This window comes from Lepidochelys kempii, chromosome 7 (genome assembly GCF_965140265.1).
Source record: "Lepidochelys kempii isolate rLepKem1 chromosome 7, rLepKem1.hap2, whole genome shotgun sequence".
NCBI classification, from domain to species: Eukaryota; Metazoa; Chordata; order Testudines; family Cheloniidae; genus Lepidochelys; species Lepidochelys kempii.
Window position 1 is genome coordinate 111,451,451 of NC_133262.1, and position 26,094 is coordinate 111,477,544.

At 40.4% G+C, this 26,094-nt stretch overlaps 1 protein-coding gene across 4 annotated transcripts in view; it reads left to right on the plus strand.

Annotated features, from left to right (window-relative positions):
• The window catches only part of SHTN1 (shootin 1), a 92,533-nt gene that overhangs the window by 17,725 nt on the left and 48,714 nt on the right, over positions 1-26,094 (plus strand). For 2 of the 4 annotated variants that reach the window (XM_073354255.1, XM_073354252.1), the window contains exons 3-8: positions 4,179-4,239; positions 9,188-9,282; positions 11,330-11,498; positions 13,990-14,087; positions 15,055-15,136; positions 22,145-22,239. In XM_073354255.1, the coding sequence (XP_073210356.1) occupies positions 4,179-4,239; positions 9,188-9,282; positions 11,330-11,498; positions 13,990-14,087; positions 15,055-15,136; positions 22,145-22,239 (600 nt within the window). The remainder of the gene's footprint in view (positions 1-4,178; positions 4,240-9,187; positions 9,283-11,329; positions 11,499-13,989; positions 14,088-15,054; positions 15,137-22,144; positions 22,240-26,094) is intronic. The other 2 variants (XM_073354253.1, XM_073354256.1) reach the window with 2 other exon arrangements.

Consider the following 26,094-nt stretch of genomic DNA (forward strand, 5'->3'; position numbering starts at 1 on the left):
GAAATTATCTTTTCTTTAAAAAGGGAATGCTGGCTGGCAGATTCCATGGCTACCAGCTAGGAGTACTGAAATTTCAGAAAAACAGAAGGCCTTTGAGATTCCACAGCTTGAGACTTGCAGGCAGCTAGAGGATCTGCTAATTGCCACTGAAGAATTGCTTAGTAACTTGAATAACCAGAAGGCAGAAATCTAAACCTTAGTACTAGCCGGTTGCCAAGTCTCTGGAGTATGATCCTTACGTGTACCACTCTTGAAAGATCAGGTCCTGGAGAGAAATTAATATAAAACTAATTCAATAAATTGAACTAAAAGAATCTAGTTGTTAAAATATCAACAGATTTGTTTTCTTGCTAAGAAATTCAGATTGAGTTGTTAAATGACAATTATGTAATAATAACATAATAATCAGCTGTAGTACTTCATAAAAAACCCAAGTAAGGACACTATAAATATTACACTACTGACGTCCTAAACACCTCTGTCTTAAACTCATATTTTATCACGGCAAAGAAGCCTTAACTCTGACCCATGGATGTTGGTGATTTCTTACATACCCATTTTTGATTTTGATATCTAAACATTTCTCTTTTAAGGGCTACTGCTAAATGGGAATTGTTAGTTAATACTGACAGCAGAAGGTTTGGTAAAGTACTTACAATTACTGTTCCACAAGAACGTTTGTTTTATGTGTATTTAAAATCAACAACACACTTTTTTCAAATGAATGGTAATGCTATGTACATGTGTTCTTGCATTTGATGCTGATCAGTGTGATTATTGATGAAAACAAAGTATATACTTTTAAAGTTTCTCTTTCAACAGCGTCATTGTGTTTCATATTTTGCTAACACTGGAGAAAGAATAGTAGCTTTGGGAGCAACTGGCAGTTCTAGATTTGATGTCCTTAACTATTCATTTTCTTCTTTTAAATGCAAGGTTGATTGGTTTGTTTAAATTGTGATAAGTAACTGCATTGTTATCACTTATCAATATGTTTCTTGAGCTGAAAATGTTGTTTACTGAGATTTCAATGTTTGTTTGCAACTTTTATTTCTACTTTTGTAGAAGTAAAAGAAGACAGTTTTTTATTTTTTTTCCTCATATTAAGAAATGGGATGGACTAATCTTCATAGTAAGTTCAATGGACTTTGAGTAGGGGTGGGATTGGGGTGGAGGGTCTACCTGTGTAGATCTGATTGCATGGTTGAAGTCAGTGTGCTCGCTGCTGCCCTCACTTAAATCAATGTCAAAACCCCCTGTCTTTGCCGTGAGGCATAGCAGCAGCAAATGAAATCGTGTGAGAAAATGATGACTTAGAATGGAAATTGTTTGGAAAGTTAGGAGCCAAGCCTGTAGGCCCTCATCCTGCAAACACATATGAATAACTGGGCATGTGAGTAATCACGTTGCCTTCAGAGGGACTACTCATGTACATAAGTGTTTGCTTTAGTCATGTAATTAATCCTTATTCATGTGAGTAGTCCTAAAGAGGCTTCAGTGGGGACTGCTTGTGCAAAGACAACCCATGTGAGTAAAGGTCTGGAGGACTGGGTCATTAACTTTCCTTGTTGTTACATTATCTTAACAAAATGTTTTATGAGGAGATTTGGAGGGTGTTCTATTTAGCGGTTAGGGCCAGGGACAGCATTGGGTTTTCTGGGTCCTATTCTTGACTGGCAGTGACTCAATGTGTCCCTGGGCAAATCACCAAGGATCCAAACCAGTGCCCACTGAACTCGCTGGAAAGACTCCCATTGATTTCATTAGGCTTCAGATCAGGCCCTTAATCTCTTTGTATATTTACAACTCCGATAATAATGCTTATCCACGTCCCTGGGTGTTGTGAGGCTGAAAGCTTGTGAAGCACTTTGAGATCCTTGGGTGAGGTGTGGTGGATCAGTGCACCATGTCATTGCTCTACAGTATTAAGCATTAGCTGGCCGTGGATCACACAGAATCCCCTCGCAAGAGAGCGGTGCTCTCCAGTGACAGTGGCAAGTGAAACAACAATTTTAAGTACATAATTTTTATATCTTATTATGCATTTCTCCACTTCCCTCGTACAGGCCCCTCTCCTAGCAGTGAGGTAGGACAGAGGCTTCCTGCTGGAAAAACTGAGAGGGAGGGGAGGAAGCAACAAGACCTTAGTTTAATTCTTAGTAAATGGAAACTGAGGTGTCACTCTCCTTTGTCCTCCCTTCCTTTCTTTTTTGGGGAAAAGATTCAGTCATACATAAAAAGACAGACAGTACTGAGACAGCGCTTCATTCAGCCTTTTTCCGCCTGGCTGTTTCTCCCTCTTTAGCTGCTTTGGAGCTGGTTGTCTCCCTCCCCCCAGCAGTTAGAGTAAGAAGCTCCCCATTCCTTCCAGCTCCCTGCCAATCACTACAGCTTTCTTTCTCCATCCTCTTCCTGCCCTCGCTGCCCTCCTCAGCAGCAGCCGACCCTGCAGCAACAGGTGTCTGATCCTCTCCCCACTTTGAAGCTACTCACACTCCCTTCACCTCACATGTTGAGATAGGCAGCCACTTGCTCAGTGCAGCTCCTCTTCCTCATGTTTTCCATAGGATGCCCCCCAAAGTGGCTTCTGCTGAGGCCTGGCTTCCAGCTGCGGCGGAGATATCCTCTGTGGCACCCGCTTCTGCTGAAGAGCGGGTCCTATCTGAGGGCCTGATCCAAAGCCCATTGGGGTCAATGGAAAGATTCGAGTTGACTTTGACTGACTGACTTTGGATCAGGCCCTTTGTTGCTGTGGGCCCCTCTCCTAGTTGTCTGGAAGTGGGGCCCCTAGTGGGCAAACTGAAAATAGAAACATAAATTTAACGATTTTTTTCTTTTAAAAATCAAAAACTGTTTAACCTGTCATGAACTTCTGAAATGTTGAAAGTATAAACTGGAAATATAGTTACACTGTAAGGATACTGATCTGGTGGGTCCCTTCCATCTCTAGTTACTGTGGTCCTCTATAGCTACATGTGAGAGAGAATGTATTTACGCTGGGCATTAGAGACCGAAGGTGGGTGGGTAACATTTTTATTGGACCGACTTCTGTTGGTGAGAGAAATAAGCTTTTGATCTTACACGGAGCTCTTCTTCAGGTCCAGGAATAAGAAGAGCTCTATGTAAGCTCGAAAGCTTGTCTCTCTCATCAACAGAAGTTATTTCAATAAAAAATATTACCCACCCCCCTTGTGTCACTAATATGCTGGGACCAGGACAGCTACAAGAACACTGCCTACTTGCTTTGGGCGTGTAAGATACATTATGTGGAAAAATCTCATGACGTTCTATTTTTCTGTAATGGTGTCATTCTTCCCCATAAAGTCTTGTATTTTCCATGATTTGGATGATCACTTACAGTATGTGTCATGTGAGCTGTACTCATTGTTTCGTGGAATTATATCTATTATATGGAGTTGTGAAAGCGGTAGAGGCAAGTTACCAATTAAGTGTTCATTTTATTCTTCTCCTTTGAAAAATCCTTTCCATCATAAGAATGACACTGAGAACACTGACACCTCTTTTGCTCTAAAACTGTCACAACCCTTATTCCCACAAAGACACCCCCCTAACACCAATCCTAAATGCAGTTTTGATCCCAAAAAGGGAGAGGTGCCAGAGACTTTATGCAGTGCACGATGGACTTCGCTATTGCTGTTGAGTTTACACGGAAGGCACTCAGATACTGTGATGATGGGCAGCAATATAAACCCCCAAGATACAGATATTCTATATATATTTGTATAGAAATGTAGGACACTGTGCAAAAAGTGGTTGGCATCTCTGATAAATATAATGTATATCTCACATGCCATTAATGTTATTTCTATTATTGTAAAATGCATGGTAGAATTTACTTACATCTGGACCGGTCAATGTGATGCTTCTAAAATAATTGCAGACTAGCTGTGCTTGTTTCAGGAACAGTTCACTAGTAACAATACTGATTGAACTCCAGAGGTTTTTTGTCAGCTGTGATTTGAAACATCTTGGACAACAACTTTTAAATACATATCCTCCACAGATCTTGGGGGAATGAGAACAAAAAGACTATTGCTTTTTAGGTTCATATACGTTATCTCTTCCCTATGGTTTTACATTAATATTGTACAGATTATTAATTTATATGACCATGTTCACAGCTTTACGTGAATTCCTGTCTTCTCTTCCCTGTACAGTGTGACAAAATTAAACAAGAGCGTGATGAGGCAGTCAAAAAACTTGAAGAGTTTCAAAAAAGTAAGTTGGCATTTGAATGGGAATATTAACACTTAAGAGTAATAGCTACAACCATAGCACTCAGCATTGCCATGCAGCAGTGACAATGCCGGGGTTCAGATTCAATTGCATTTTCTCCTTCAAAGCCTGGTTTTAAAGGGGTTTGTCACACACCATTTCAGCTTACATCAGGTTAAATGCTGGCGCAGCAGTTGTTGGCTCAATAGGTGAAATCAGTTAAGCCATCTTCAGGTGGGAAGTGCTCAAAAGATAGTAGCCAAATTCTGCTCTGTCTCCTCAGTATAACTCAGCTGAGTTATTCTGAAATTATACACATGTAAACTGAATAGCTATTATACCCATGTAGATTGAATAGCTGTATTTTTTTGGTGGGAAGGGAGTCAAGCTGCTAAAAGAAATTACTGATGTCCCTTGGTAATTTTTATAGCAAGTCATATTTTATCCTGTGAAAAATGTCAAGATCAGTTTTACACTTTTATGGTAATGGTTCTATTGACACTGTATGGTGTCTGGAAGTAACAAAGCACAGCTAATGGGAGTGTAAGTATCCTAGTGGAAAAGCTCCTCATAAGGGACCATTACAATGGGATTTTGGTCTGTTATGTCTGGTTTGTGTCAATGCATGATGACCATTAAAAATACAGGACATGGAAAGCACACACAAAAATATACAGAGTGAGACTAAGTTAATTTAAATTTATTTTTTTTTGGCAATTGTTCGCAAATACAATTATAGAAAATGAACCTAAAAAATGGTAACTTTTACTATCCTCAAATGATCTTGTATAATTGCGCCATAAGGCAAGGATATTCGGAAATAAGAAGTCTAATTCCTGTGGGAAAAAAACACAGCCTGTTCGGGTTTTTGTTATGATAGTGTGAATACCAGAGTGTGGCAAAAATGTCAAGTAGTTAAGGCTTAAAATTCAAAGTAATATTTGCTGTAAAATTTTATAGGTTTCCTTTATCTTCCTTTCACATTTTTAAAGAACATACCTTGTAAACATAGTGATAAAATGCCAGGAATATTAGGATTTTAAGGCAATAATAGAGCCCATTATTTAAATGACAATATAAAAGGCAATTATATTGATGAAGAGCTACACCGGCTTTGTGTCTGTGAATAAACTTGGCCTGTACTCAGCTTCTATTTGTTCTCCTGGCATAAACACATATTGTGTGTGATTCCAGTTTAATGGGGCCCCGTTTGTATGCCAAGCAGCTGCATTTTAGGCCCTATTGCGTGATTTCATAGCTCTCTGAAAATTGGTTCTATTCAGCACAAGAGATAGAAGGTGGTGGTGGTGGAGGGGGGGAAAGCTTCAACACACAATCATTTCTTTTCAATTGGAGCCAGCAAGGTTGATGACAACATGACCATTGTGTTATAATGATAAGACCACTAAGGATCTGTACCTCTCATCAAGGCTTTCACACAACAGCAGATACAATTTAATTCACTGCTCTGTCAGCAGTGCTGATACCATTATGCCGTCTGTCTCCACAGTTATAATCACTGTCCTCCGAGAAATGCAGTTGAAATGATCTTGAGCAGTCAAAGAAACTCTCAATTAAGGCTGCCACTTCCAATGTGTCAGATTGTGTCTTATGCACTTGGTACAATTTTCACTTCCAATCCTGTTTATTTACAATGTCTACCAGTAATTACGCTTAACGTGTCATTTAGTGAGGGTGCCCCTGCCAAGGAGATTGTTGGGTGCTGCGGTACCATTGAGTGGGAGTTTCTCGCAGTCAATGCCATCAGCAGCTTTTAGGCCCTGATGGGATGCAGTAGTAATGTTGATAATGCAAGTATCGTGCTCATCAAGTCATAATTAGATGCCACTCAAATGTGCCACTTGTAATAACAGTGTTGATTCATGTTTTCTCGGTGACTGCAACTACTAATTAGTTAAGTGGTTTTTGGCTGGCCTGCATTTGCTGCAGATTAATATTACCCCTGAAAAAACATCAAGGTTAGAGATGTTTCTGGCCACTTAGTGCTGCTTTATGAATTTTAATATTAACATAATAAGAACTTTGGGCAGATTTAGGAAGTAATATATTTTTGTATTTAATTTGGAAAGAATTTTTTTCCTGAGTTTAATCATAATTGGAGGTTAATGAAGCTTAAGTGAACCAAGAGTAATCTCTAGTTGTGCTATGTGACCTGGTCCTGATTTTCTAACTTTAACTAGTTTTGCATGCAGGATTTGAGATAGGGTTCTTTCCCTCTTGGTGGATATATATAATATATCCATCCTTCCTCAATTTCTGAGTTTATGATGCAACAACAACGAAAGGAAAAGCACAAATAGTCAATTTCTTAAGTTTTACTCTATAAAATATATTCCTCCACAGCCTCCTGTGAAGGGCAGCAGCTTTGCTCCATACCAATAGTGTAGCTTTTCTGTAAAGCAAGTGTAACTGGCCACGGAAAGATCACCCCAGCGTAGGAGGTTTCACGACGATCGAGGGACTCCAGTGTTCCTCTTCTCTCTACTGCCAGTTTAGGGGACGTGGTCTGAGGATAGATAGAGATTGTTGGCCAGGATTCCTCAATGTTTTGCAAATATCCAGCTGTTCTTTTGGTCTTTTCAGGCTGTTGGTGGCCAGCAGAAATTAGAGCAGACTAAGGGCTACTTTAAGGATTAGTCTACGCTGGAAACTGAACGACACAACTTTTGTCGTTCAGGGATGTGAAAAAAACACCCCCACAAGCGACAAAAAAAACCTCCCCACAAACCAACGAAAAGTGCCAGTGTGAACAGCGCTTTGTCGGCAGGAGCGCTCTCCTGCCTTCCACTAGTTGGGAGTGGAAGCTTTTTGTCAGCGAGAAAGCTCTCTCCTGCTGACAAACAGTGGCTACGCTGCACACCTTATAGCAGCATGACTGTAGCGACACAGCTGTGTTGCTAAAAGGTGCGTAGTGTGGACCAAGATTTATTTATGATGGAGGACTAACCCTGCACAGAGTGATCCCAGAATCCGGGCACGTCGAGGTGAGTGTTTTATGTCACTTTGGCCCAACTTGCATGGCCTGCCTTTCACCTGTAGCCAAAGACTTGCCCTATAATCTCCAAGTTATTTTTAACTTCAAAACATAAAATTTTCTTGTATTATTGACTAAATAGCATTAGGGCAAAAGTACATTTGTAAAATAATGGTAAAACTTCTCAGCTGACAGCACTTTGCTATCTTCCTAAACTATTTAATCTCTGTTGTGCCCATCAGTGTGGTGTCTGGGCACTGGTAGTGTCTGTTCCCATTTTTTTATATCTTTGTCTAATGAACTGCATGGTCTGAAAATATTTTTCCAATCACAATTCTGAAGCTTGTTTCGGGGGAAGAAATATATCTATTTCTTTAGTGTATGAAGCTGTTAAGTTTTAACTCTGGCAATAATTAATACAAATGAATTTTTCAGTTTCCCTCTCTTCAAGCTAAATTCTGCCACCCCTACTGACATAGTGTAGTATCACAGTCTGTGAATAGTCCTATTTCCATATTAAAGTCTTGATTCTGCGGTTGACTCAGTGCAAGGAAAGCAATCTGCCACCACAGAGTCGGCTGCAGAATCAGGGCCCCAGGACACTGAGGGTGTCAGAATCTAGCCCTCAGAGTAAGGATGGTGCAGTGGTTAAGTTGCTAACCTGAGGACTCGAGAGACCCAGATTCAAGTCCCTGCTCTGCCACAGGCTTCCTGTGTGACCTTGGGCAAGTCACTTAGGGGGGAGATTTTCCAAGCCATAAATGGTGTTTGGTGCTTAACGCTCACTGAAAGTCAATGGGAGTTTGGGACCTAACTGCCATCTGTGCTTTGAAAATCCCCCTTTAGTCCCTCTGTGCCTTAGTTCCCCCCCTGTAAGATGGGGATAATTGTACTTCCCTATTTTATGGGGTTTTGAGGATAAATACATTTGAACATTGGGAGGTGCTCAGATACCATGGTAATGGGGACCATATAAGCACCTAAGAAATCAAATTACCTGTTTCACAATCACTCTGACATGATCTCAAAAGTTCTAATGTGGATATTTCCATTGTGTGTTACTATCTGATCATCACTGTGTCTTATTTAGACCCCAGTCCCACAAAAGGATCCATGTGAGTGTTGGGATCTGTCTATGTGTATTTTAGCAGGACTGGGAGCACAGGTTGTAAAGTCTTCAGTTTATGTTAGTACAGTGCCAGGTGCAGAGAGAACTCAAGCCATAAATAATAATTTAAAGTACAAAAACCTTTGTCATGCCATTGTTCCGATTGTACAGTTTAAATTACAAAGAAAGTCAAGAAATGCCCAAGTTAGGCTTTCAACAGCAGTATTAACTAAGCTGTGTTGCATGCCCATTCTGTGGCTTTTAGGGTATAGTGTTCAGCCAACAACAGAAACTTATATTATGCCTGGGATGGTCTCAATGAAGTCAGTGAGCCCACTTGCGGAGTAAGATACTACTCCATGTGAGTGCCCTGTGTTCTGAAGGAACTCACACTTTGGGGCAGAGACTCTCCCTTCCACAACCACCACCCCCTTTCTTTTCTTTGTATAACACCTGGCATGATGGGGGTTCTGGTCTAACTAGAGCTCCTATGTGCTACTACAAAGCAATTAATAAATGATGATCATTGTCAAAATTGTCCCTTCTGGCCTTAAAAACTATCAATTTATGACTTGCTTTTAGCTATCCGAAACTCCTGTAATTTTGCTAGCATGGTTAATAATAATCTGATTGTTGCTTACAAAGTATATCTCTCACTCTGTTTTCATAACCTTTCCTCTCTACATGCATTTATATGGGCTGTGCTTTTCCAAGTTTGTAATACCATTTTCAAAAGTTGTTGATGTGCAAGACAGTGTAGTCATAATCATGGGATGAGTGTGTCAATTACAGTAAAAAATTAGTCAGCTTTTTCATCTTTGTAAGAAACACATTTCCCCATTTTCTAGTTTCTCACATGGTTATCGAGGAAGTAAATTGTATGCAGAACCACCTTGAAATTGAAAAGACGTGCCGTGAAAGTGCTGAAGCTTTGGCTTCTAAGGTGAGAACAATTAATACAATTGTTCAGTTGTATCTGTATTCTGATTTTATGTTCTCATTCTGAAAAAAGGGTGTTGGGTGTGTGTGTCTCTGTAAGCACAGCAGATGCCTGTTTGCATTCTTTGAGAGATGAAATAACTTTAAGATAGTAAAAACTATAATTCATATGTGAAACACTGTAAAATGTATTTGTTGTTTTGATGTAAGGTGCCCTCCTTTTAGAAGTGTCTATTTAGTTATGCTTTTGAAACCGCAAGCAAGATACCAGTAATTCATGGAGCATTACTTTTTATAGCCCATTTTATATGTGTTTAGGCTAAATGGTAAACAAGTTTAAAACTATCCTACATGTGACATAAAGGAATAATGGGCATCTCAGTATCTGAATCAAATGAAAGTCTGCCAAAGCATTACATTTCAGGTGATTGTTCATGAAAGCTAACTGAGGGCAGGCAAAAGGTGACCTCCAGTGCTCTGTTGATTGCATCTAGTCTGATGAATTTACCAAGTGTGTAATTTTCTATATTCCATCTCATCAGAAGTACATTATTTATAAAAGAATGTTTTTTATCTATGTGTTATGTATTTTTGGTTGTGCAAAATGCATCTGAGCCACTTCATCAGAAAATGGATTACAGCAATTTTGAACCAAATTTCATTAGCAATGCCAGCTGTTTTTTTTGTCTGCCCAGAGTACTACTTGGGATGTGGCAGAAATCGCACCAATAAGAAATCTCTTTAATTAGGATGCATTAGCAATGTACTTTCCAGAGGTATTTACTTAATTGTTTGCATAATGACACGATATTAGAATTCATAAGGTAGTCAATCAGCATATAACTAAGAAAAGTAATTTATGTATGTAACTTTCTTCTCCTCTGTTCATTATTTGTAACATACATAGTGACACACATGGGTGGTTAAAAGACTTGCACTGTCCAGTAGGGCTGATGTGCTTGTTAGTATGTGCTGACTAAAACATGCAAGATTCCTCTTGCTTCCTTTATTTCAGTCTTTGGAAGTGAGATGTGTTTGAAGAAGCTCTGTACTCAAGCAAATCTCCCATTTTTATGGAAGGGAGTTTTGCCTAGGTAAAGAATTCAGGATCATTTCCCCAATACAGTAACTGTAGGGTATCCCTTCTAATCAAAGGAGGAAGTATGGTCTCTGGCTGCATTTTTCAGATTGTATAGGCCAGGGTGCAGTGCGTGTCCTTGTGGGCAGATCTGGACCTGATCTCTGTGGGGGCAGAGAGGGGTGCTTGGCACAAGGGCATGCAAACATTGCACACCCCTTGTGCAATGTGGACCTTAGCTTTGGGGGCCTATGTGCATGCAGGCAGAGTACAGATGTGGAGCAACCAAGGAAAGGCTGGGAGGGAGACTGAAGCATCTTTTGCTGTCTGGATCCTCCAGTTCTTCCTGGCAGCACCAACTTGCTTCATGGTAGGGATGCATTTAAGCTCCCTCATTGTTCTTTCCTAGCCATGCATCTGCTTAGCATCCAGCCCAACTACTGGAGATGGGCATTGGCCTGTGGTTATGACCCATAGTGCATTCGATGATTTCAATTCTGTGTTACGACTGTCTTTTTATGTATATTGAACCTATGTTATTAACTCTCTGGCATCAAAATAATTAGAAGTTAATTATGACTTCTTTAGGATTAGCACTTTTTATTAATGCCAATGTATGGTGGAGGACAGGAGCTGTGGCAGCTATCACAAAGAATATATAAGATTAAAGTAAGCATGCTAGTTAATTGATTTGAGCCATCTAGGATATTCACTAACCAGGAGTACCAGAGAGAAACATTTCTTATATGAAGTAAGAAATGGGCCTGACTGAACCATAATGTCAGATCCAAACCACTTCAAAGTAGTAGGGGGCCAAACTTCATGGCTTGGGCCCTTCTTTAGTGTTAGGTGCTGTATTTTAAACTAATATCACTTTGTCTTGCTTGCTGCATGATTGATAAATCTTCTGGTTAAAATAGAGAAGAAAAAGAATATACTTAGCTACATACTGTGCGTATCTTTTACTTTTCAGTTGAACAAAGAAAATAAGACCCTGAAAAGAATTAGCATGTTGTATATGGCGAAACTGGGGCCAGATATCATTACAGAAGAAATTAACATTGATGACGATGATTCATCCACAGAAACTGAAGGTAGCTCGGGTTCATGCAACTCAGTGCATTGTCAACAGCAAATGAAAGGTGAGCTCTGCTGTTGAATAGACCGCATTGTGCTGCATAACAGTTACCATATCAAACATACATACTGTAGAACAAGTTACAATGCAATGATGGAGTAGTCCTACACTCAGATGAGAGATTTCAGTGTTGTTGACTCAATAAAATAAACATTTGCATTAGTCTAGTAACAGCAATAGGTCAGTCACTTGGTACTTTTTACATACACAAAAGACTGAGGGCAGGGTCACCTGTGGCATTTTTTCAGCTGCTGTTTGTGTAAAGTTTCCTCAGTAGGCATATAAGGCAGCGTTCCTTGCCAGTTTTCATTTAGTATCTCTGTATTTCCTTCCATGAAAACCTATATGTCCATCTAACTTTGCATGAGGCACTACCAAAAATGGGTTAAACAGGGACTTTTGCACTGGGACAAACAGCAAAACTTGAGGGTGACAAAGGGTGTTCATCCTAGAGAACTCTCCTTTACTTTACTAGTAAGTTTCTGAGTTCCCTTTTCTTGTTTTGCAAGCTTGTGTTGATTATGATGGCAAGGCTTCTAACAAGGGGCATGTATGGATTTCCCAAATTCATCATTATGAGACAGGTTAAAATGCTCCCTTTTTAAAAGAACCTCTACTCTTTCTAATTTTAATAGCATAGTTAATAGCTATAGAACATAGATAATTCCCGTGTAGTAGGGAAGTATGATTCTCCCCATTTTACCAATGAGAAAGCTGAGGCACAGAACAGTTAAATGCTTTCTCTAACACTGCACAGCGAATCACTGTCAGAGCTGGGATCAAACTCCAGAGTTCCTAGTACTTCCCCTTGGAGAGGAAAGCCAAGGATCCTGTTGGAGGTTGAGGAGAGTGGAAACAGGGAGAAGCCTGGCTGGGTACTGAGAAGGGTACTAAGGAAGTTGAAGAGGAGAGAATAACTGAAAGGTCAAAGGTTCAGATAAGCATGTGCACAGTGGGGGCCGGGAGAAGGGAGGGGTGCATTGTATCTCCTGTCACTGTTGATGACACCATTACAGAAGGAAATGCGGTCTGTTGTCCAGGAGTTAGAATAGCTTGTTTCTATTCCCTGCTCTGTCACTGACTCACTGTGAGGCCTTGGGCAACTTACAACCTCCCTGTGTCTCAGACTTTCCTTCTGCACAGTAGAAGGATAATAAATAATCCTGCCTAACTCACATGGGTGCTGGGAGTCTTCCTTAACATTGTTAAATGTTTGTGATACTTGAATGGAAGTGCGAAGTATTTTAGCAGTGGTATAATAGTCACTGTAGTAGGAGGGGATGTATTGTCCCATTGCCTGGAGAGAGATCACATTTGTTTAAGCAGGGAGATCTTTGCTCCAAAAACCAGCACACAGAAAACACCCCCAGTTCTTGTCAATGTACTTCCCGGCCACTTATATGGAAAGTTCCATGGGTGCCCATCTCAGAGAGAGCAGGGTGGAGGCTGCTATTCAGACAAAAAGAAAAAGTTTGAAAAACCCAATATTTCCAGGGATTTTAAATAATTTTAATCACTGCTCCCAATATGCAATATGTCCAGCAACCATCTCTGCCCAGTCTGCAGTTGACTAGGAACAGATGTTGAAGCTAATAGTTTGGTATTCAAAGAGTAGCAGCACTATGAAAAATGGAAGGCAGGTGGGGAATGAGAGGGTTCAGTGAGAACTAATACAACCAGTAAGTCTGTATCTTTGTGTCTCCTTTATTTTTTTTATTTATTTTTTATTTTTTTTAAAAGGGTTAAGCAACAATTTTAAACTAAACCCTTATGGTCCCAATAAGAAGTGATTGTAATCAAATGTTTTATTCCATTGTAATTGAATTAGCAAAATATGAAGTAAATTAAGAAACAAATTCTGAGGAGAGAATTTACCAAAATTACCTCTGCTATCAGTAAAAAGGTTATATGCTGACTCACTTCAAATAATGTTACAAGGGTTATAAATTGGCAGCTATTCAGGAGTATTTCTTCACAGAAAACCTCCCAAAGTATTAAGTGCCTGTTGTTTGTGACAAGAAAGAGATCATGATCCGAAAGGAATTCAAGTGTATTAATTTGTTTTACAGGCAGCCTCTAAAAATATTTTTCTGTTGCCACATGGCCTCATCTTGTGAGGTGCTGATCATCTTCTGAGGGGACTGAGGGTCTTCAGCATCTGGCAGCATTGCACCCATAACAGCATATTGCCTTGCAGAAAGAGAGTTTTCAGCAGAATGCAATAAAAGCAAAGACAAAAGAACTGGACAAGGGAGATTACCTTAGTAGAGCAAATCTGAAACTGTAGCCGCGTTGCAGTTCTGTTATATGACACCTAAGAGAAGCATGTCTGTGTATGTATTTATGGAACCTGGGCTATGACTGACGTTTTGTCTTTGCAGCCCAGTGTGTTTCATGCTCGGCTGTATCCACATAATTGTTGGATTTCTTCCCTCCTCACCTTCCCCCCGAGTATAAGATGAAAAAAAAATTTTTTTCCTCTCCTGAAAATGTAGAGCTGCAAGATCAAATTATATCTGTTCAGGAGCAAAAGAAGACCTTGGCCATTGAACTGGAAAACCTGAGGCGCAAACTTGTAGAAGTAATTGAAGAAGTATGTATTGTAGCATGGAAGGCGAGACCATTTGTGTGCATTCAATACCTTTTGTATGTAGTGTTGGTTGAAAACTGTCAGTTGTGAAGTTAATTGAATACTATCTAATCGGAGGGTTCACTAGCCTTGTACTATGGACCACTTCGTAAGAGACTGGTCCTTTCATTGACCACCTTAATGTACCCCCCTGCCTCCCAAATTATTTGGTTTTGTGTGGATGTCCAGGAAGGGCTGTGTGGACCAAGGATTGTTATTCTCTGCTCTAAACTGTGATGTTGTCTGCGTTGGATCTTGCCCTGATTTTTAGCCATCAGTAGTCACTCACCAATGTAACTAGACAGGCAAAGGGGCTGTTTTGAGCCAATGGCATGTACCTTTGTTTCATACTGGGGTAAGCTATGTACCGATGCAAATCACCACTTATAGTCATTTGTCCTGTCTGCCCTACACCTGCATTCAGTATGACAAGCAGCAGCTCTTGGCCAATAAACAGAGACATCCACTCCCTCCCTTTGTCCCTCTCCCCGCACAAAAAATTTGCATAACAGTAGCTTGCTTGTGTTAAAATTCAGTCAATAGTGGGTAAGCTAATAACTTTAACCTGTTACCTTGGAATCTGCCAGGATAAAGACAATGTAGAAGTACAAATATGTTGTATTTGCTGCTGTAATTGGTTTGTGTCATGAAAGTGGGCAATGCAATCTCCAGAAGAACCATTTGGTTCTGCAGTACTTCGTAACGTTTGAAAACAATATTATCTGGAGGAGGGAAATATCAATGTCAGGTGGGGAACTCCCTTTAAACCCCTTTGAAAATTATAATGTGAAGCTGAAAGTAAGTCTTCCAGTTCGAAATCAATTATTAAAAATAAATCTTTGCATGTAAAATAAGATGCAATAATATGCTGTTAATTAGATTCTCACTGATTTATTATTCATCTGTTTGTGTCTTCTTTATACTCTTCTAGGTAAATAAAGTAAAGGAAGAAAAAGCTGTTCTGACAGCAGAAGTTCATGAACAGAGGAAACTATTGGAAAAATGTAACCGAGGTGTGTGTTCTCAATATTGTTTTTTCACCATCTCCCTCCCTTGCTACTTTATCTCCAGATAATCTGCAGAGCTTTTTCTTAAATTGTGTTATAATTTATCTTCATAGTGACTGAAGTGACGTTCGGGCCATGTTGTGCTAGGCACTGTGTAAACACGTAGGAGACAGTCCCTTCTCTAAAAAAATCTCATTCTTTACATAGTTAAGACAGGTGAAAGGTGTGAGCGATGGGGAACCAAGGCACAGAAAGATTTAAGTGACTTTACCCAGGACTTCACAGGGAGTCTGTGGCAGAGGTGGAAATTTAAACCCAGATCTCCTGAGTCCCAGTTTGTTGTCTTAACCACAAGGACCAACCTTCCTCTTAACTTAGGTACTTAATTTTAAATATCTACAATTCCTGATGCATTACAAAGTTTTACATTCAAAACAGCACACACAAGGGCTACACCCATCAATATTCAAAGAGAGATCTTCCCCACTCATACAGCATTTCCTGTTTGAAGTCTTCTCCAACTCATTCCCCCACAATCATTCTCCACCAACTCCCATGGGAAAACAGGTAGGTAGGTCCTGCAGCATCCCCCCCAAAATCTTCCAGCTCAGGCTATTACAGACCAAGGAGCACAGTGAGTTCCAAAGGCCATGGTCCTCTCACAGAATGTTCTCCAACCAGCTCTGTCCTTTTACACCAAGAGGGGACTATTAATTTGAATCCATCAGCTGGCAAATGTCACATTGAGAGACAGATGTGGTCTCTCAAGTAGTGAGGATTCCAGACCATTTATGATGTCATAGGAAGATGTACACAGGATCCGCGTAGTCTGTGTCCTTCTGCAGTGTTGTGAAATTCAGGATTCTGCTGTTGGCTTGACTATTTAGCAGGAAATGCTTGTATTTGTTGTTGATTTGTGAATCCCACAGGCTGTTGTTGAGCACAGGGAAAGAGTTTGCAGAAACATCAGTGGGCTTTCTGGAAGCTTTCATAGATCTTGTAAGAACAATAGGATGATGGAACAAACTGCCAGGGAAGTCATGGAAACTCCTTCACTAGAGGTTTTCAAAAAGAGGTTGGATAGCCATTTGTCTTGGTGGTTTAGACACAATAAATCCTACATCTTGGCAGGGGGGTTAGACTAGATGACCCTTGTGTTCCCTTCTAACCCTGTGGTTCTGTGATTCTGTGTACTTCCTCACTTTCACATGCAGTTCCATTTCTTGAGCATCAGAGAATATGAAGGCAGCACTTTGAGGACTCTAGAGGTACGTCTGCATGGCAAGCAGAGAAACATAGCAGCGAGTCTTGGAGCCCAGGTCTATGGACTTGGGCTTGCAGGGCTCACACAACGGTGCTAAAAATAGCTATATAGATGTTCCAGTCAGAGCTTGAATGTCTATGCAGCTATTTTTAATGCCGTAGCATGAGCCCCATGTGTCTGAATCTGTAGACTTGGGCTCTGAAACTCGCTGTTGCAGCTTCCTGCTTGCCATGTGGATGTACCCTAAAAGCATCATCAGCATGATAGACTGTGCCAAGGGAGTGTCTGCTGGTACGTTGTGATGAATGGAAGCAGGGGCTCTTCTTAACACCTTCTACAATGTTTTGTTGAAATATCTTCTTGTGCTTGAGCAAAAGGGTAATCCATCTGCCCAGATCCAATGGAGCAGAATCATAGAATCCTAGAATATCAGGGTTGGAAGGGACCTCAGGAGGTCATCTAGTCCAACCCCCTGCTCAAAGCAGGACCAATCCCCAATTTTTGCCCCTGATCCCTAAATGGCCCCCTCAACCCTGGGTTTAGCAGGCCAATGCTCAAACCACTGAGCTATCCCTCCCCCCCAAATAGTAGGCCCAGTGTCTAGTGTAGCAATATATTTCAGTTATTTTTGAGTGGTGATTCATCCAAGAATATTAAAGGAACTGGCACATGAAATTGCAACCCTATTAGCAAAAATTTTTAATGAATCTATAAACTCAGGGGTTGTACCATATGACTGGAGAATTGCTAACATAGTCCCTGTTTTTTAAGAAAGTGGGGGGGGGAAGTGATCTGGGGAACTACAGGCCTGTTAGTTTGACACCTGTAGTATGCAAGGTCTTGGAAAAAATTTTGAAGGCAAAAGTAGTTAAGGACATTGAGGTCAATGGTAATTGGGACAAAATACAACGTGGTTTTACAAAAGGTAGATCATGCCAAACCAACCTGATCTCCTTCTTTGAGAAAGTAACAGATTTTTTAGACAATTTAGATAACTTACCTCAATTTCAGTAAGGCATTTGATACGGTTCCACATGAGGAATTATTAGCTAAATTGGAAAAGATGGGGATCAATATGAAAATTGAAAGGTGGATAAGGAACTGGTTAAAGGGGAGACTACAACGGGTCACACTGAAAGGTGAACTGTCAGGCTGGAAGGAGGTTACTAGTGGAATTCCTCAGGATCGGTTTTGGGACCAGTCTTATTTAATCTTTTAATAACTGATCTTGGCACAAAAAGCGGGAATATACTAAAGTTTGTGAATGACACAAAGCTGGGAGGTATTGCCAATACAGAGAAGGACCACAATATCATACAGGAAGAGCTGGATGACCTTGTAAACTGGAGTAATAGTAATAGGATGAAATTTAATAGTGAAAAGTGCAAGGTCATGCAGTCAGGGATTAATAAGAATTTTTGTTATAAACTGGGGACGCATCACTTGGAAGTAACAGAGGAGGAGAAGGACCTCGGAGTACTTGTTGATCACAGGATGACTATGAGCTACCAATGTGATATTGCCGTGAAAAAAGCTAACGCAGTCTTGGGATGCATCAGGTGAGGTATTTCCAGTAGAGATAAGGAGGTGTTAGTACCGTTATACAAGGCACTGGTGAGACCTCATCTGGAATAGTGTGTGCAGTTCTGATCTCCCATGTTCAAGAAAAATGAATTCAAACTGGAACAGGTACAGAGAAGGGCTACTAGGATGATCTGAGGAACGGAGAACCTGTCTTATGAAAAGAGACTCAAAGAGCTTGGCTTGTTTAGCTTAACCAAAAGAAGGCTGAGAGGAGATATAATTGCTCTCTACAAATATATCAGAGGGATAAATACCATGGAAGGAGAAGAATTATTTAAGCTCAGTACCAATATGGACACAAGAACAAATGGATATAAACTGACCATCAGGAAGTTTAGACTTGAAATTAGATGAAGGTTTCTAACCATCAGAGGAGTGAAGTTCTGGAACAGCCTTCCAAGGGGAGCAGTGGGAGCAAAAGATATATCTGGCTTCAAGACTAAGCTTGATAGGTTTATGGAAGGAATGATATGATGGGATAGCTTAATTTTGGCAATTAATTAATCTTCGGCTATTAGCAGTAGATAAGCCCAATGGCCTGTGATGGGATGTTAGATGGGGTGGGATCTGAGTTACTACAGAGAATTCTTTCCTGGGTGTCTGGCTGGTGAGTCTAGCGCACATGCTCAGGATTTAGCTGATCGCCATATTTGGGGTCAGGAAGGAATTTTCCTGCAGGGCAGATTTGCAGAGGCCCTGGGGGTTATTTGCCTTCCTCTGCAGCGTGGGGCACGGGTCACTTGCTGAAGGAGTCTCTGCACTTTGAAGTCTTTAAACCACGATTTGAGGACTTCAGTAGCTCAGACATAGGTTAGGGGTTTGTTACAGGAGTGGGTGGGTGAGATTCTGAGGCCTGCGTTGTGCAGGACGTCAGACTAGACTATCATAATGGTCCCTTCTGACCTTAAAGTCTATGATTCTATGATGCATGTAGTAGAAATGCCCTACTACCTCGAAGATAGTATACATAGACAGCCGAAATTACTTGAACATAGGCTGATCCCTCTATGCTTTGTGTGAGCTAGCAGAGCACTGGAGATTACCGATTTGCTAGTTGTCATACACCCTATTCCTGTTAACTCTTGTATACCGTGCAACTCTGTTGCAGAGTTCTGTACATGTAGAATGAATGAATGATTTTGGCCAGGATTGGTGAATTATCGTAAGTTTTTCTAATTGTTTTGTTCAAGAATTTTCTTTTTGAAATGTAGTTTGATAATCAGTTGGATTTTAGCAGCCTATAATCCATGTCACAAAGTACCACTGACAGTGCTTTGCTTTAGACATAGTTAAGCTGGTCTCCAAAGAGGCAGGGGATTTACTGAGGGTGGTGTTTGAAATTGTATGTCATTACTCTGAAAACTAGTCCTTAGTCAGTTAGAGCTGAAGTGCATTGAGAGAGCAATGTGTGCAAGTAGTCATTAAGAGACTTTTTTTAAGGGTTTATTGATATTACTCGCAGGTCAGGATTGAGGTGTATGGGCAGAACAATATGAGGAAGTTTGCACAATGCCTCGCTATGGCTAATTTTTTAGGCAGCGATATCAGTCTCACTTGTATGACCATTGTTTTAATACATTACACTCAATTGTACTGATATTACCTTCTTGTTGCGATCTCATTGGTCTCTGATGTAAGGAGACCCGTTGATACAGAGCCCATTAATCTCTGGTAGCCAAATGTCAGTTTCCTGGAAATGCATTCTGCTTTACAAAATATGCAACAATTTTTTATGGATTGAGTATTATGCTTATAGGGCTAGATTGTGGAGCATCCTGACACAGGGGAATAGGTCCCCATTTACATCCCTGTGCTCGTTACAGGGTAACTTGAGTCCAGGTATGACAGAGTAAGTAGATATAGTGCACTTGCTTATTCCTTCCTATAATATGTGGGTGGAGGAATGGCGCAGCCTCGTCTTATCCCTTGCTCAGTGGTATGCAACAACAATGAAATAACAATCTGTCTCTCGAAATATTGCAACGTCATTACCAGAGAAAAAGAGGAAGAGGTAGGAGGGTGGAAAGAAGCAAAACGTGGCTGATTTTTTTCTGAGCTTAACAGCCTCATGGAAAATAAGAATGAAATTTAAGCCAGTGACCTTTCATGGATTTGGTTTTAACTAGCCACAGTGGTGGGTGTGAATTTATGAAAGTATGTGGTTGAGTGTGAATATAATGTAACTGAAATATGCTTCATACAAAAGATCTCTTGTAAGGTATCATTACAAAGCTTATAACCTACTGAGTGTGGTCATCCTATTTGTATAAATGTATAACTCTTGTATCAGAAACTAGAAATATGAAATATAACTCTGAGGGCCTATTGTAATTATGCAAAGTGTGGGCCATTAATGGTGGTTTGGAATCTTGATGGCTCCCATCAACCAGGACAATTGACTGTAGATGACTCTGTTTTACTTGTAAGTCTTCTTGTATACATGTGTGCTGGCCAAGTGGGTAATGAAGTCTTACAGTGACATGTGATCATGTCACTTGAACTGGAATCCATCTTTAACCTGGTGCTTTTTCCATTGAGAAGGAGGGGTGGGAACCCCGGAGGGACAAAGGATTCCCACCTTATGCAGAAGAGATACAAGTGGGTGGAACAGAATGAAGGGGGCAGCCATCATGAGAAATCCCCTAGCTACCACCTGAACTGGAGCAAGGGCTGTACCAGGGGAAAGGATTGTGCCCAGACTAGGAAGGCATCCAGTCTGTGAAAGAAACGTATTGAAATATCTCTGAGGGTGAGATTTTATCTGCATTCAGTTTTCTTAAACGTAGGCTTGCGTGTTCTATTTTATTTTACTTGGTAATTCACTTTGTTCTGTCTGTTACTGCTTGGAACCACTTAAATCCTACTTTCTGTATTTAATAAAATCACTTTTTACTTAACCCAGAATATGTATTAATACCTGGGGGGCGCAAACAGCTGTGCATACCTCTCTATCAGTGTTATAGAGGGCGAACAATTTGAGTTTACCCTGTATAAGCTTTATACAGGGTAAAACGGATTTATTTGGGGTTTGGACCCCATTGGGAGTTGGGCATCTGAGAGTCAAAGACAGGAACACTTCCTAAGTTGCTTTCAGTTAGTCTGCAGCTTTGGGGCACGTGGTTCAGACCCTGGGTCTGTGCTGGAGCAGACTGGCGTGTCTGGCTCAGCAAGACAGGGTGCTGGAGTCCCAAGCTGGCAGGGAAAGCAGGGGCAGAAGTAGCCTTGGCACATGAGTGGCACCCCCAAGAGGGTTTCTGTGATCCAACCCGTCAGAGTGGGTCCCATTATTAAAAGCCTAGATGGATGGATAAAGGTGTTGGGGTAATAGCATACTTCGTAGGTCTTAATACATGAATAAGTATTGTTGAAATTTTTATGGGAGGAAAAGTTAATTTAGAGAATTCGATATGGGGTATAGTCAACTTCGCACCATGTACTGCAAGTGTTACAGGACATGAGACAAATAATAGAAATAATGTCCTTTTTTATGTTTATATAACCAGAAATATCCCAAAGTACTTTCCATACATTACAAAGCTTGGGATGTGCATGTACACATGGGGAGCATGTGCACAGCGGGGAGGGATAGCTCAGTGGTTTGAGCATTGGCCTGCTAAACCCAGGGTTGTGAGTTCAGGCCTTGAGGGTGCCATTTAGGGATCGGGGCAAAAATTGGGGATTGGTCCTGCTTCAGGCAGGGGGTTGGACTAGATGACCTCCTGAGGTCCCTTCCAGCCCTGATATTCTATGATTCTGTGTGTACACACAGAGACGTACATAAATTATAAGTAAATTGTGTGTGTCATATCACCCACCATTGACAGGTAACCATCTCTGAGTGGAATTCAATTCGGTAGCAGTCCGTAACAACACTACACAACAGTTTAGGACTAGAGGGAAATAATGCAGTATCGAATAGTCCAGTGGTTACACATATAAAGAGGAAGTTTAGGGGAGAAAAGGAGGGCAAAACAAAATCAGAATAGTACAGGTGGTTGGAAATATGGACCTATAAAACTAAACATTTTTATGTTCTTTGTAAGGGATCAAAATATATTGAGCAATCTTATCCCATGGCCTGATCAAACAAACTGTACCTTTGTTAATTTCTTTGCTAGCCTGTTTTTATTCATCCTTGTCTGTTTTTGTTTTCGTTTTTTAAATAGTGTCTGTACTGGCTGTGGAAGAATATGAAGAACTCCAGGAAAACTTTGAGTTGGAAAAGAATCTACGGAAGAAAGCGGAGTCATTTGCACAAGAGGTGGGTAGATCAACAGAAATCCTGCAGATGAAAGAATTCCATAAAATATGGGTCTTGTAAAAAACAAAGAGGTGAGAACAGGTTTTGATGGTTTTATGGCTAAAGCAGACTGTTTGGAACCCAGACCTCTTACGGACCATTTTCTGTGGCCTTGAGCAAGTCACTTAACCTTTGTGCGTCCATTTCCCCATCTGTAAAATGGATCTAACGATACCTACTTCACAGGTATGTTTGAGGAGTAATTCTACAATGTTCATTAGACATTTTAGGATCATTGTGTGGTAAGTGCCATAGAAGTGCAAACTGTAATACATTTTACCAATTTAATTTATTAATATAAATGTAACATTTCCCTCTATTTCATTTTTTAAGTTTTGCTATTAAATTTGAGAGGGCTCAGACAGTCATAACATGAGAATTTATATTCCCAGAATATGGGCTTAATGTTGCAAGGACGACTTTCTTTTTTCACTCTGGTTTGGAGTGGAATACATTTACTGGCAAAATATGTGAACCCAGCCAAAGAAATATGAGACAGTTTGATATTCAGATATGTGCAAATATGTCTGCAGTTTGGAATATGTCTTCAGAAGAGACCCAGTGTTGGTGAAGACTTCAAACAATCCTCTGCGCGGGGGAGAGGCATGAGCAGATTTCAGTGTTGTGAAAATACAAAGACGGAAATAGAAAAGGAATACTTGGGGCACCTTAGAGACTAACCAATTTATCTGAGCATAAGCTGTAGCTCACGAAAGCTTATGCTCAAATAAATTGGTTAGTCTCTAAGGTGCCACAAGTACTCCTTTTCTTTTTGTGAATACAGACTAACACGGCTGTTACTCTGCAAGAAGAAAATGAGCTTTGAGAGAACATTATGGAATGTCTGTGATAACTGTCCCAATACCTTCTTGGTCAGTGAGTTTCAACCTGTGGTCGGCCAACCCTTGGGGGTCTGCAGACTGTCTAATATTTCCAAAGGGGTCCGCACCTCCATTTTACATTTTGTAGGGGTCTGCAAAGGAAAAAAGGTTGAAAACTACTGTTTTAGGTGGCCATATTGTTCGCCATGGGAATTCTAATAAACTCTAGCGCAATCTTGCCAATCCCAAGCACTGAAAAATCATTAGATTGGCTTAAAACTCATGCAATATAAAAAAATAATGCTCTTCTTCTTTGCTTCCTGGTTTTTGAGCTTTAGGGTACACGTGGGTTATGTTATCAAGCATTTTCTCCATAACTATGTGGGCTAGAAAACTTTTCTTTAATGGAAGCTGAGATTCTCAAATAATCATGTGACTCTGGAACCCAGGGTTTTAAGGAGAACACCAAATATTGCAAGACTCATAGTAAAATAAGAATTGGAAAAACTGCAGTGTTGTGAACGGTAGAAGCATGTTAGGTCTCATTTGAAATGTCCGTTCAATTTGAACACCTGGGTGCAGGCAGGCAAATAGAACGTGGTTTCCTGGGCATGAAATTTCTTTTGGCCAACTGGCAGGCTTTTTATTTTTTTAACCAAGTCTTTCATGAAATCTCTGCTTGATAACTCCTGTGCATCTAACTACACCCACTATGCTAGTGATCATATTGTGTGTTTAAGGGCATTTTTTGACTAGGAGATTATGGAAGGGAGTGGATATGTTTACTGGATGCAGTGTTTGCCAACTACATCTTTGTCTTGACCTGGGTATTCATAATGCTTCATCTGTGAAGCGAGTTGTAGAAAATTTTTTAAAAAAAAAAAACCTCCAAAAACCCCCAAGCTTTGTTGATCTGAGAGCCCGAGGTAGGCTATGTATGAACTTAAAGAACTGAAAGAATGAGGAGTTCTTGTGGCACCTTAGAGACTAACAAATTTATTTGGGCATAAGCTTTCGTGGGCTAAAACCCACTTCATCGGATGCATGCAGTGGAAAATACAGTAGGAAGACACGCACACACACACAGAGAACATGAAAAAATGGGTGTTGCCATACCAACTCTAACGAGACTAATCAATTAAGGTGGGCTATTATCAGCAGGAGAGAAAACACTTTTGTAGTGATAATCAGGAGGGCCCATTTCAAACAGTTGACAAGAAGGTGTGAGTAACAGTAGGGGAAAAATTAGCATAGGGAAATAGTTTTTCGTTTGTGTACACGAAAGCTTATGCCCAAATAAATTTTAGTTTCTAAGGTGCCACAAGGACTCCTCGTTCTTTTTGCTGACACAGACTAACATGTCTACCACTCTGAATCCTTAAAGAACTGGGGGCTCTTTAGGGGAGGAAGACACTGCGAGTGTAGCCCACAACCACACAGTGCTATGCTTTGTCCTCCTCCTGCTGGTGACTGGGCCACATACAGAGGTTGATGAGCCTGCTATAGCCTTGGCTAGCAGAGCTGGGTTTCTTAGAGGCTTTTAGAACCAAAGGTACCAGGTTCAGTCTCCCCTCCCAACAGCCCATAAGCCAAGAGAGGGTCTCTGCTGACAGCATGACGCTTATAAGGCTTTCCAGCTCCACAACTAGTGCATTGCTGCTGTACGCACAGCAAAAACTGTTTCTAGTTCCTGTTCAGCTTTGCATTTGAATAATTGGACCAGCTATTCGTTAGTACAGATAGTCACGGAGAAAGATAAGAGTTTCAGAGACGAGGGTATTCTGTTCCACTAGATTATCACTCATTCATTTAGGGCCAGATATTAAAGGGTAGTTAGGTAGCTTAAGACAAGATGCATATCTAGTGGGATTTTCAAAAGCATCTAGGCATTTAGCTTCCAATAATTTCAAAGCTGTAACAATTTACTTCAGTGTAGGATCTGTCCCATTGACTTCAATCGGACTGCTTCAGCGAATAAGGAGTACTCATGTTTTTAAGGCTTTGCAGGATTGGACTGTCTACATAGACATGAATTACCTATTGTTCCTTTGAAAATTGTATCAAAAAAAGACTAGTACAGGCAACAGAAATAGAGTAAGAGTAGGGCGAAGGAGGCCAGCATTTGCCAGAGAAGATTCCCGTGTTTATTTGTTTGCAGGTGGTTGGTCTGATTTTTTTTCCTATATATTTATAATTAAAATAGTCAAATACAGGCATCTACCATCTTCTGATACACGTCACAGTCAGCTCAACGAGCACACTGCCCCTTTTGCATTCCTGTGCATCATATCCACACTGAAAATAGAAAAGCGAGACAAGGATGACAGTGAACCACTCTAAAAAGAAAAGCCTTCATTAGACAGCTGGCAGGTTATCAAGTGTCATTGGCTATACACTTTTTTCAGAGAACTGCAGCCTGTTGCCAAGGACAATCCTAATGAATATGTCAACAAGAACGACAACATGCTGAACTAGATCTGCAACACATCGTTCTTCAGGAAACATGTCTTATGCTGTTACTGTATTTTAAAAAAAAAAACAAAAAACCTGCTCCCAATAATCCCAGAAACTGTGGAACAATGTTTCAGCTACTTAAACTAGTAAAGATATAGTATGTCTGAGAGTAACAGTAAGGGGTTGTCTACATGGAGACTTTGTGTGCAGCAAGTTGGGGTGTGAATCTACAGTGCGCTACCTTGCCACATGCTAGCTAGCCATGTGGACCCTGCTCTGTGCAGTGAAAGTTCCATGGTGTACTTTGGTATTACTGTTCTTTTGAAATTGAAAACACCCTGGCTTACCGTGCACCTTGGCCCAGATTTTTAAAGGTATTTAGTAGGGCTGTCAAGCGATTAAAAAAATTGTGATTAATCACACTGTTAATAATAAAATACCATTTATTTAAATATTTTTGGATGTTTTCTGCATTTTCAAATATATTGATTTCCATTATAACACAGAATACAAAGTGTACAGTGCTCACTTTATTTTTGAT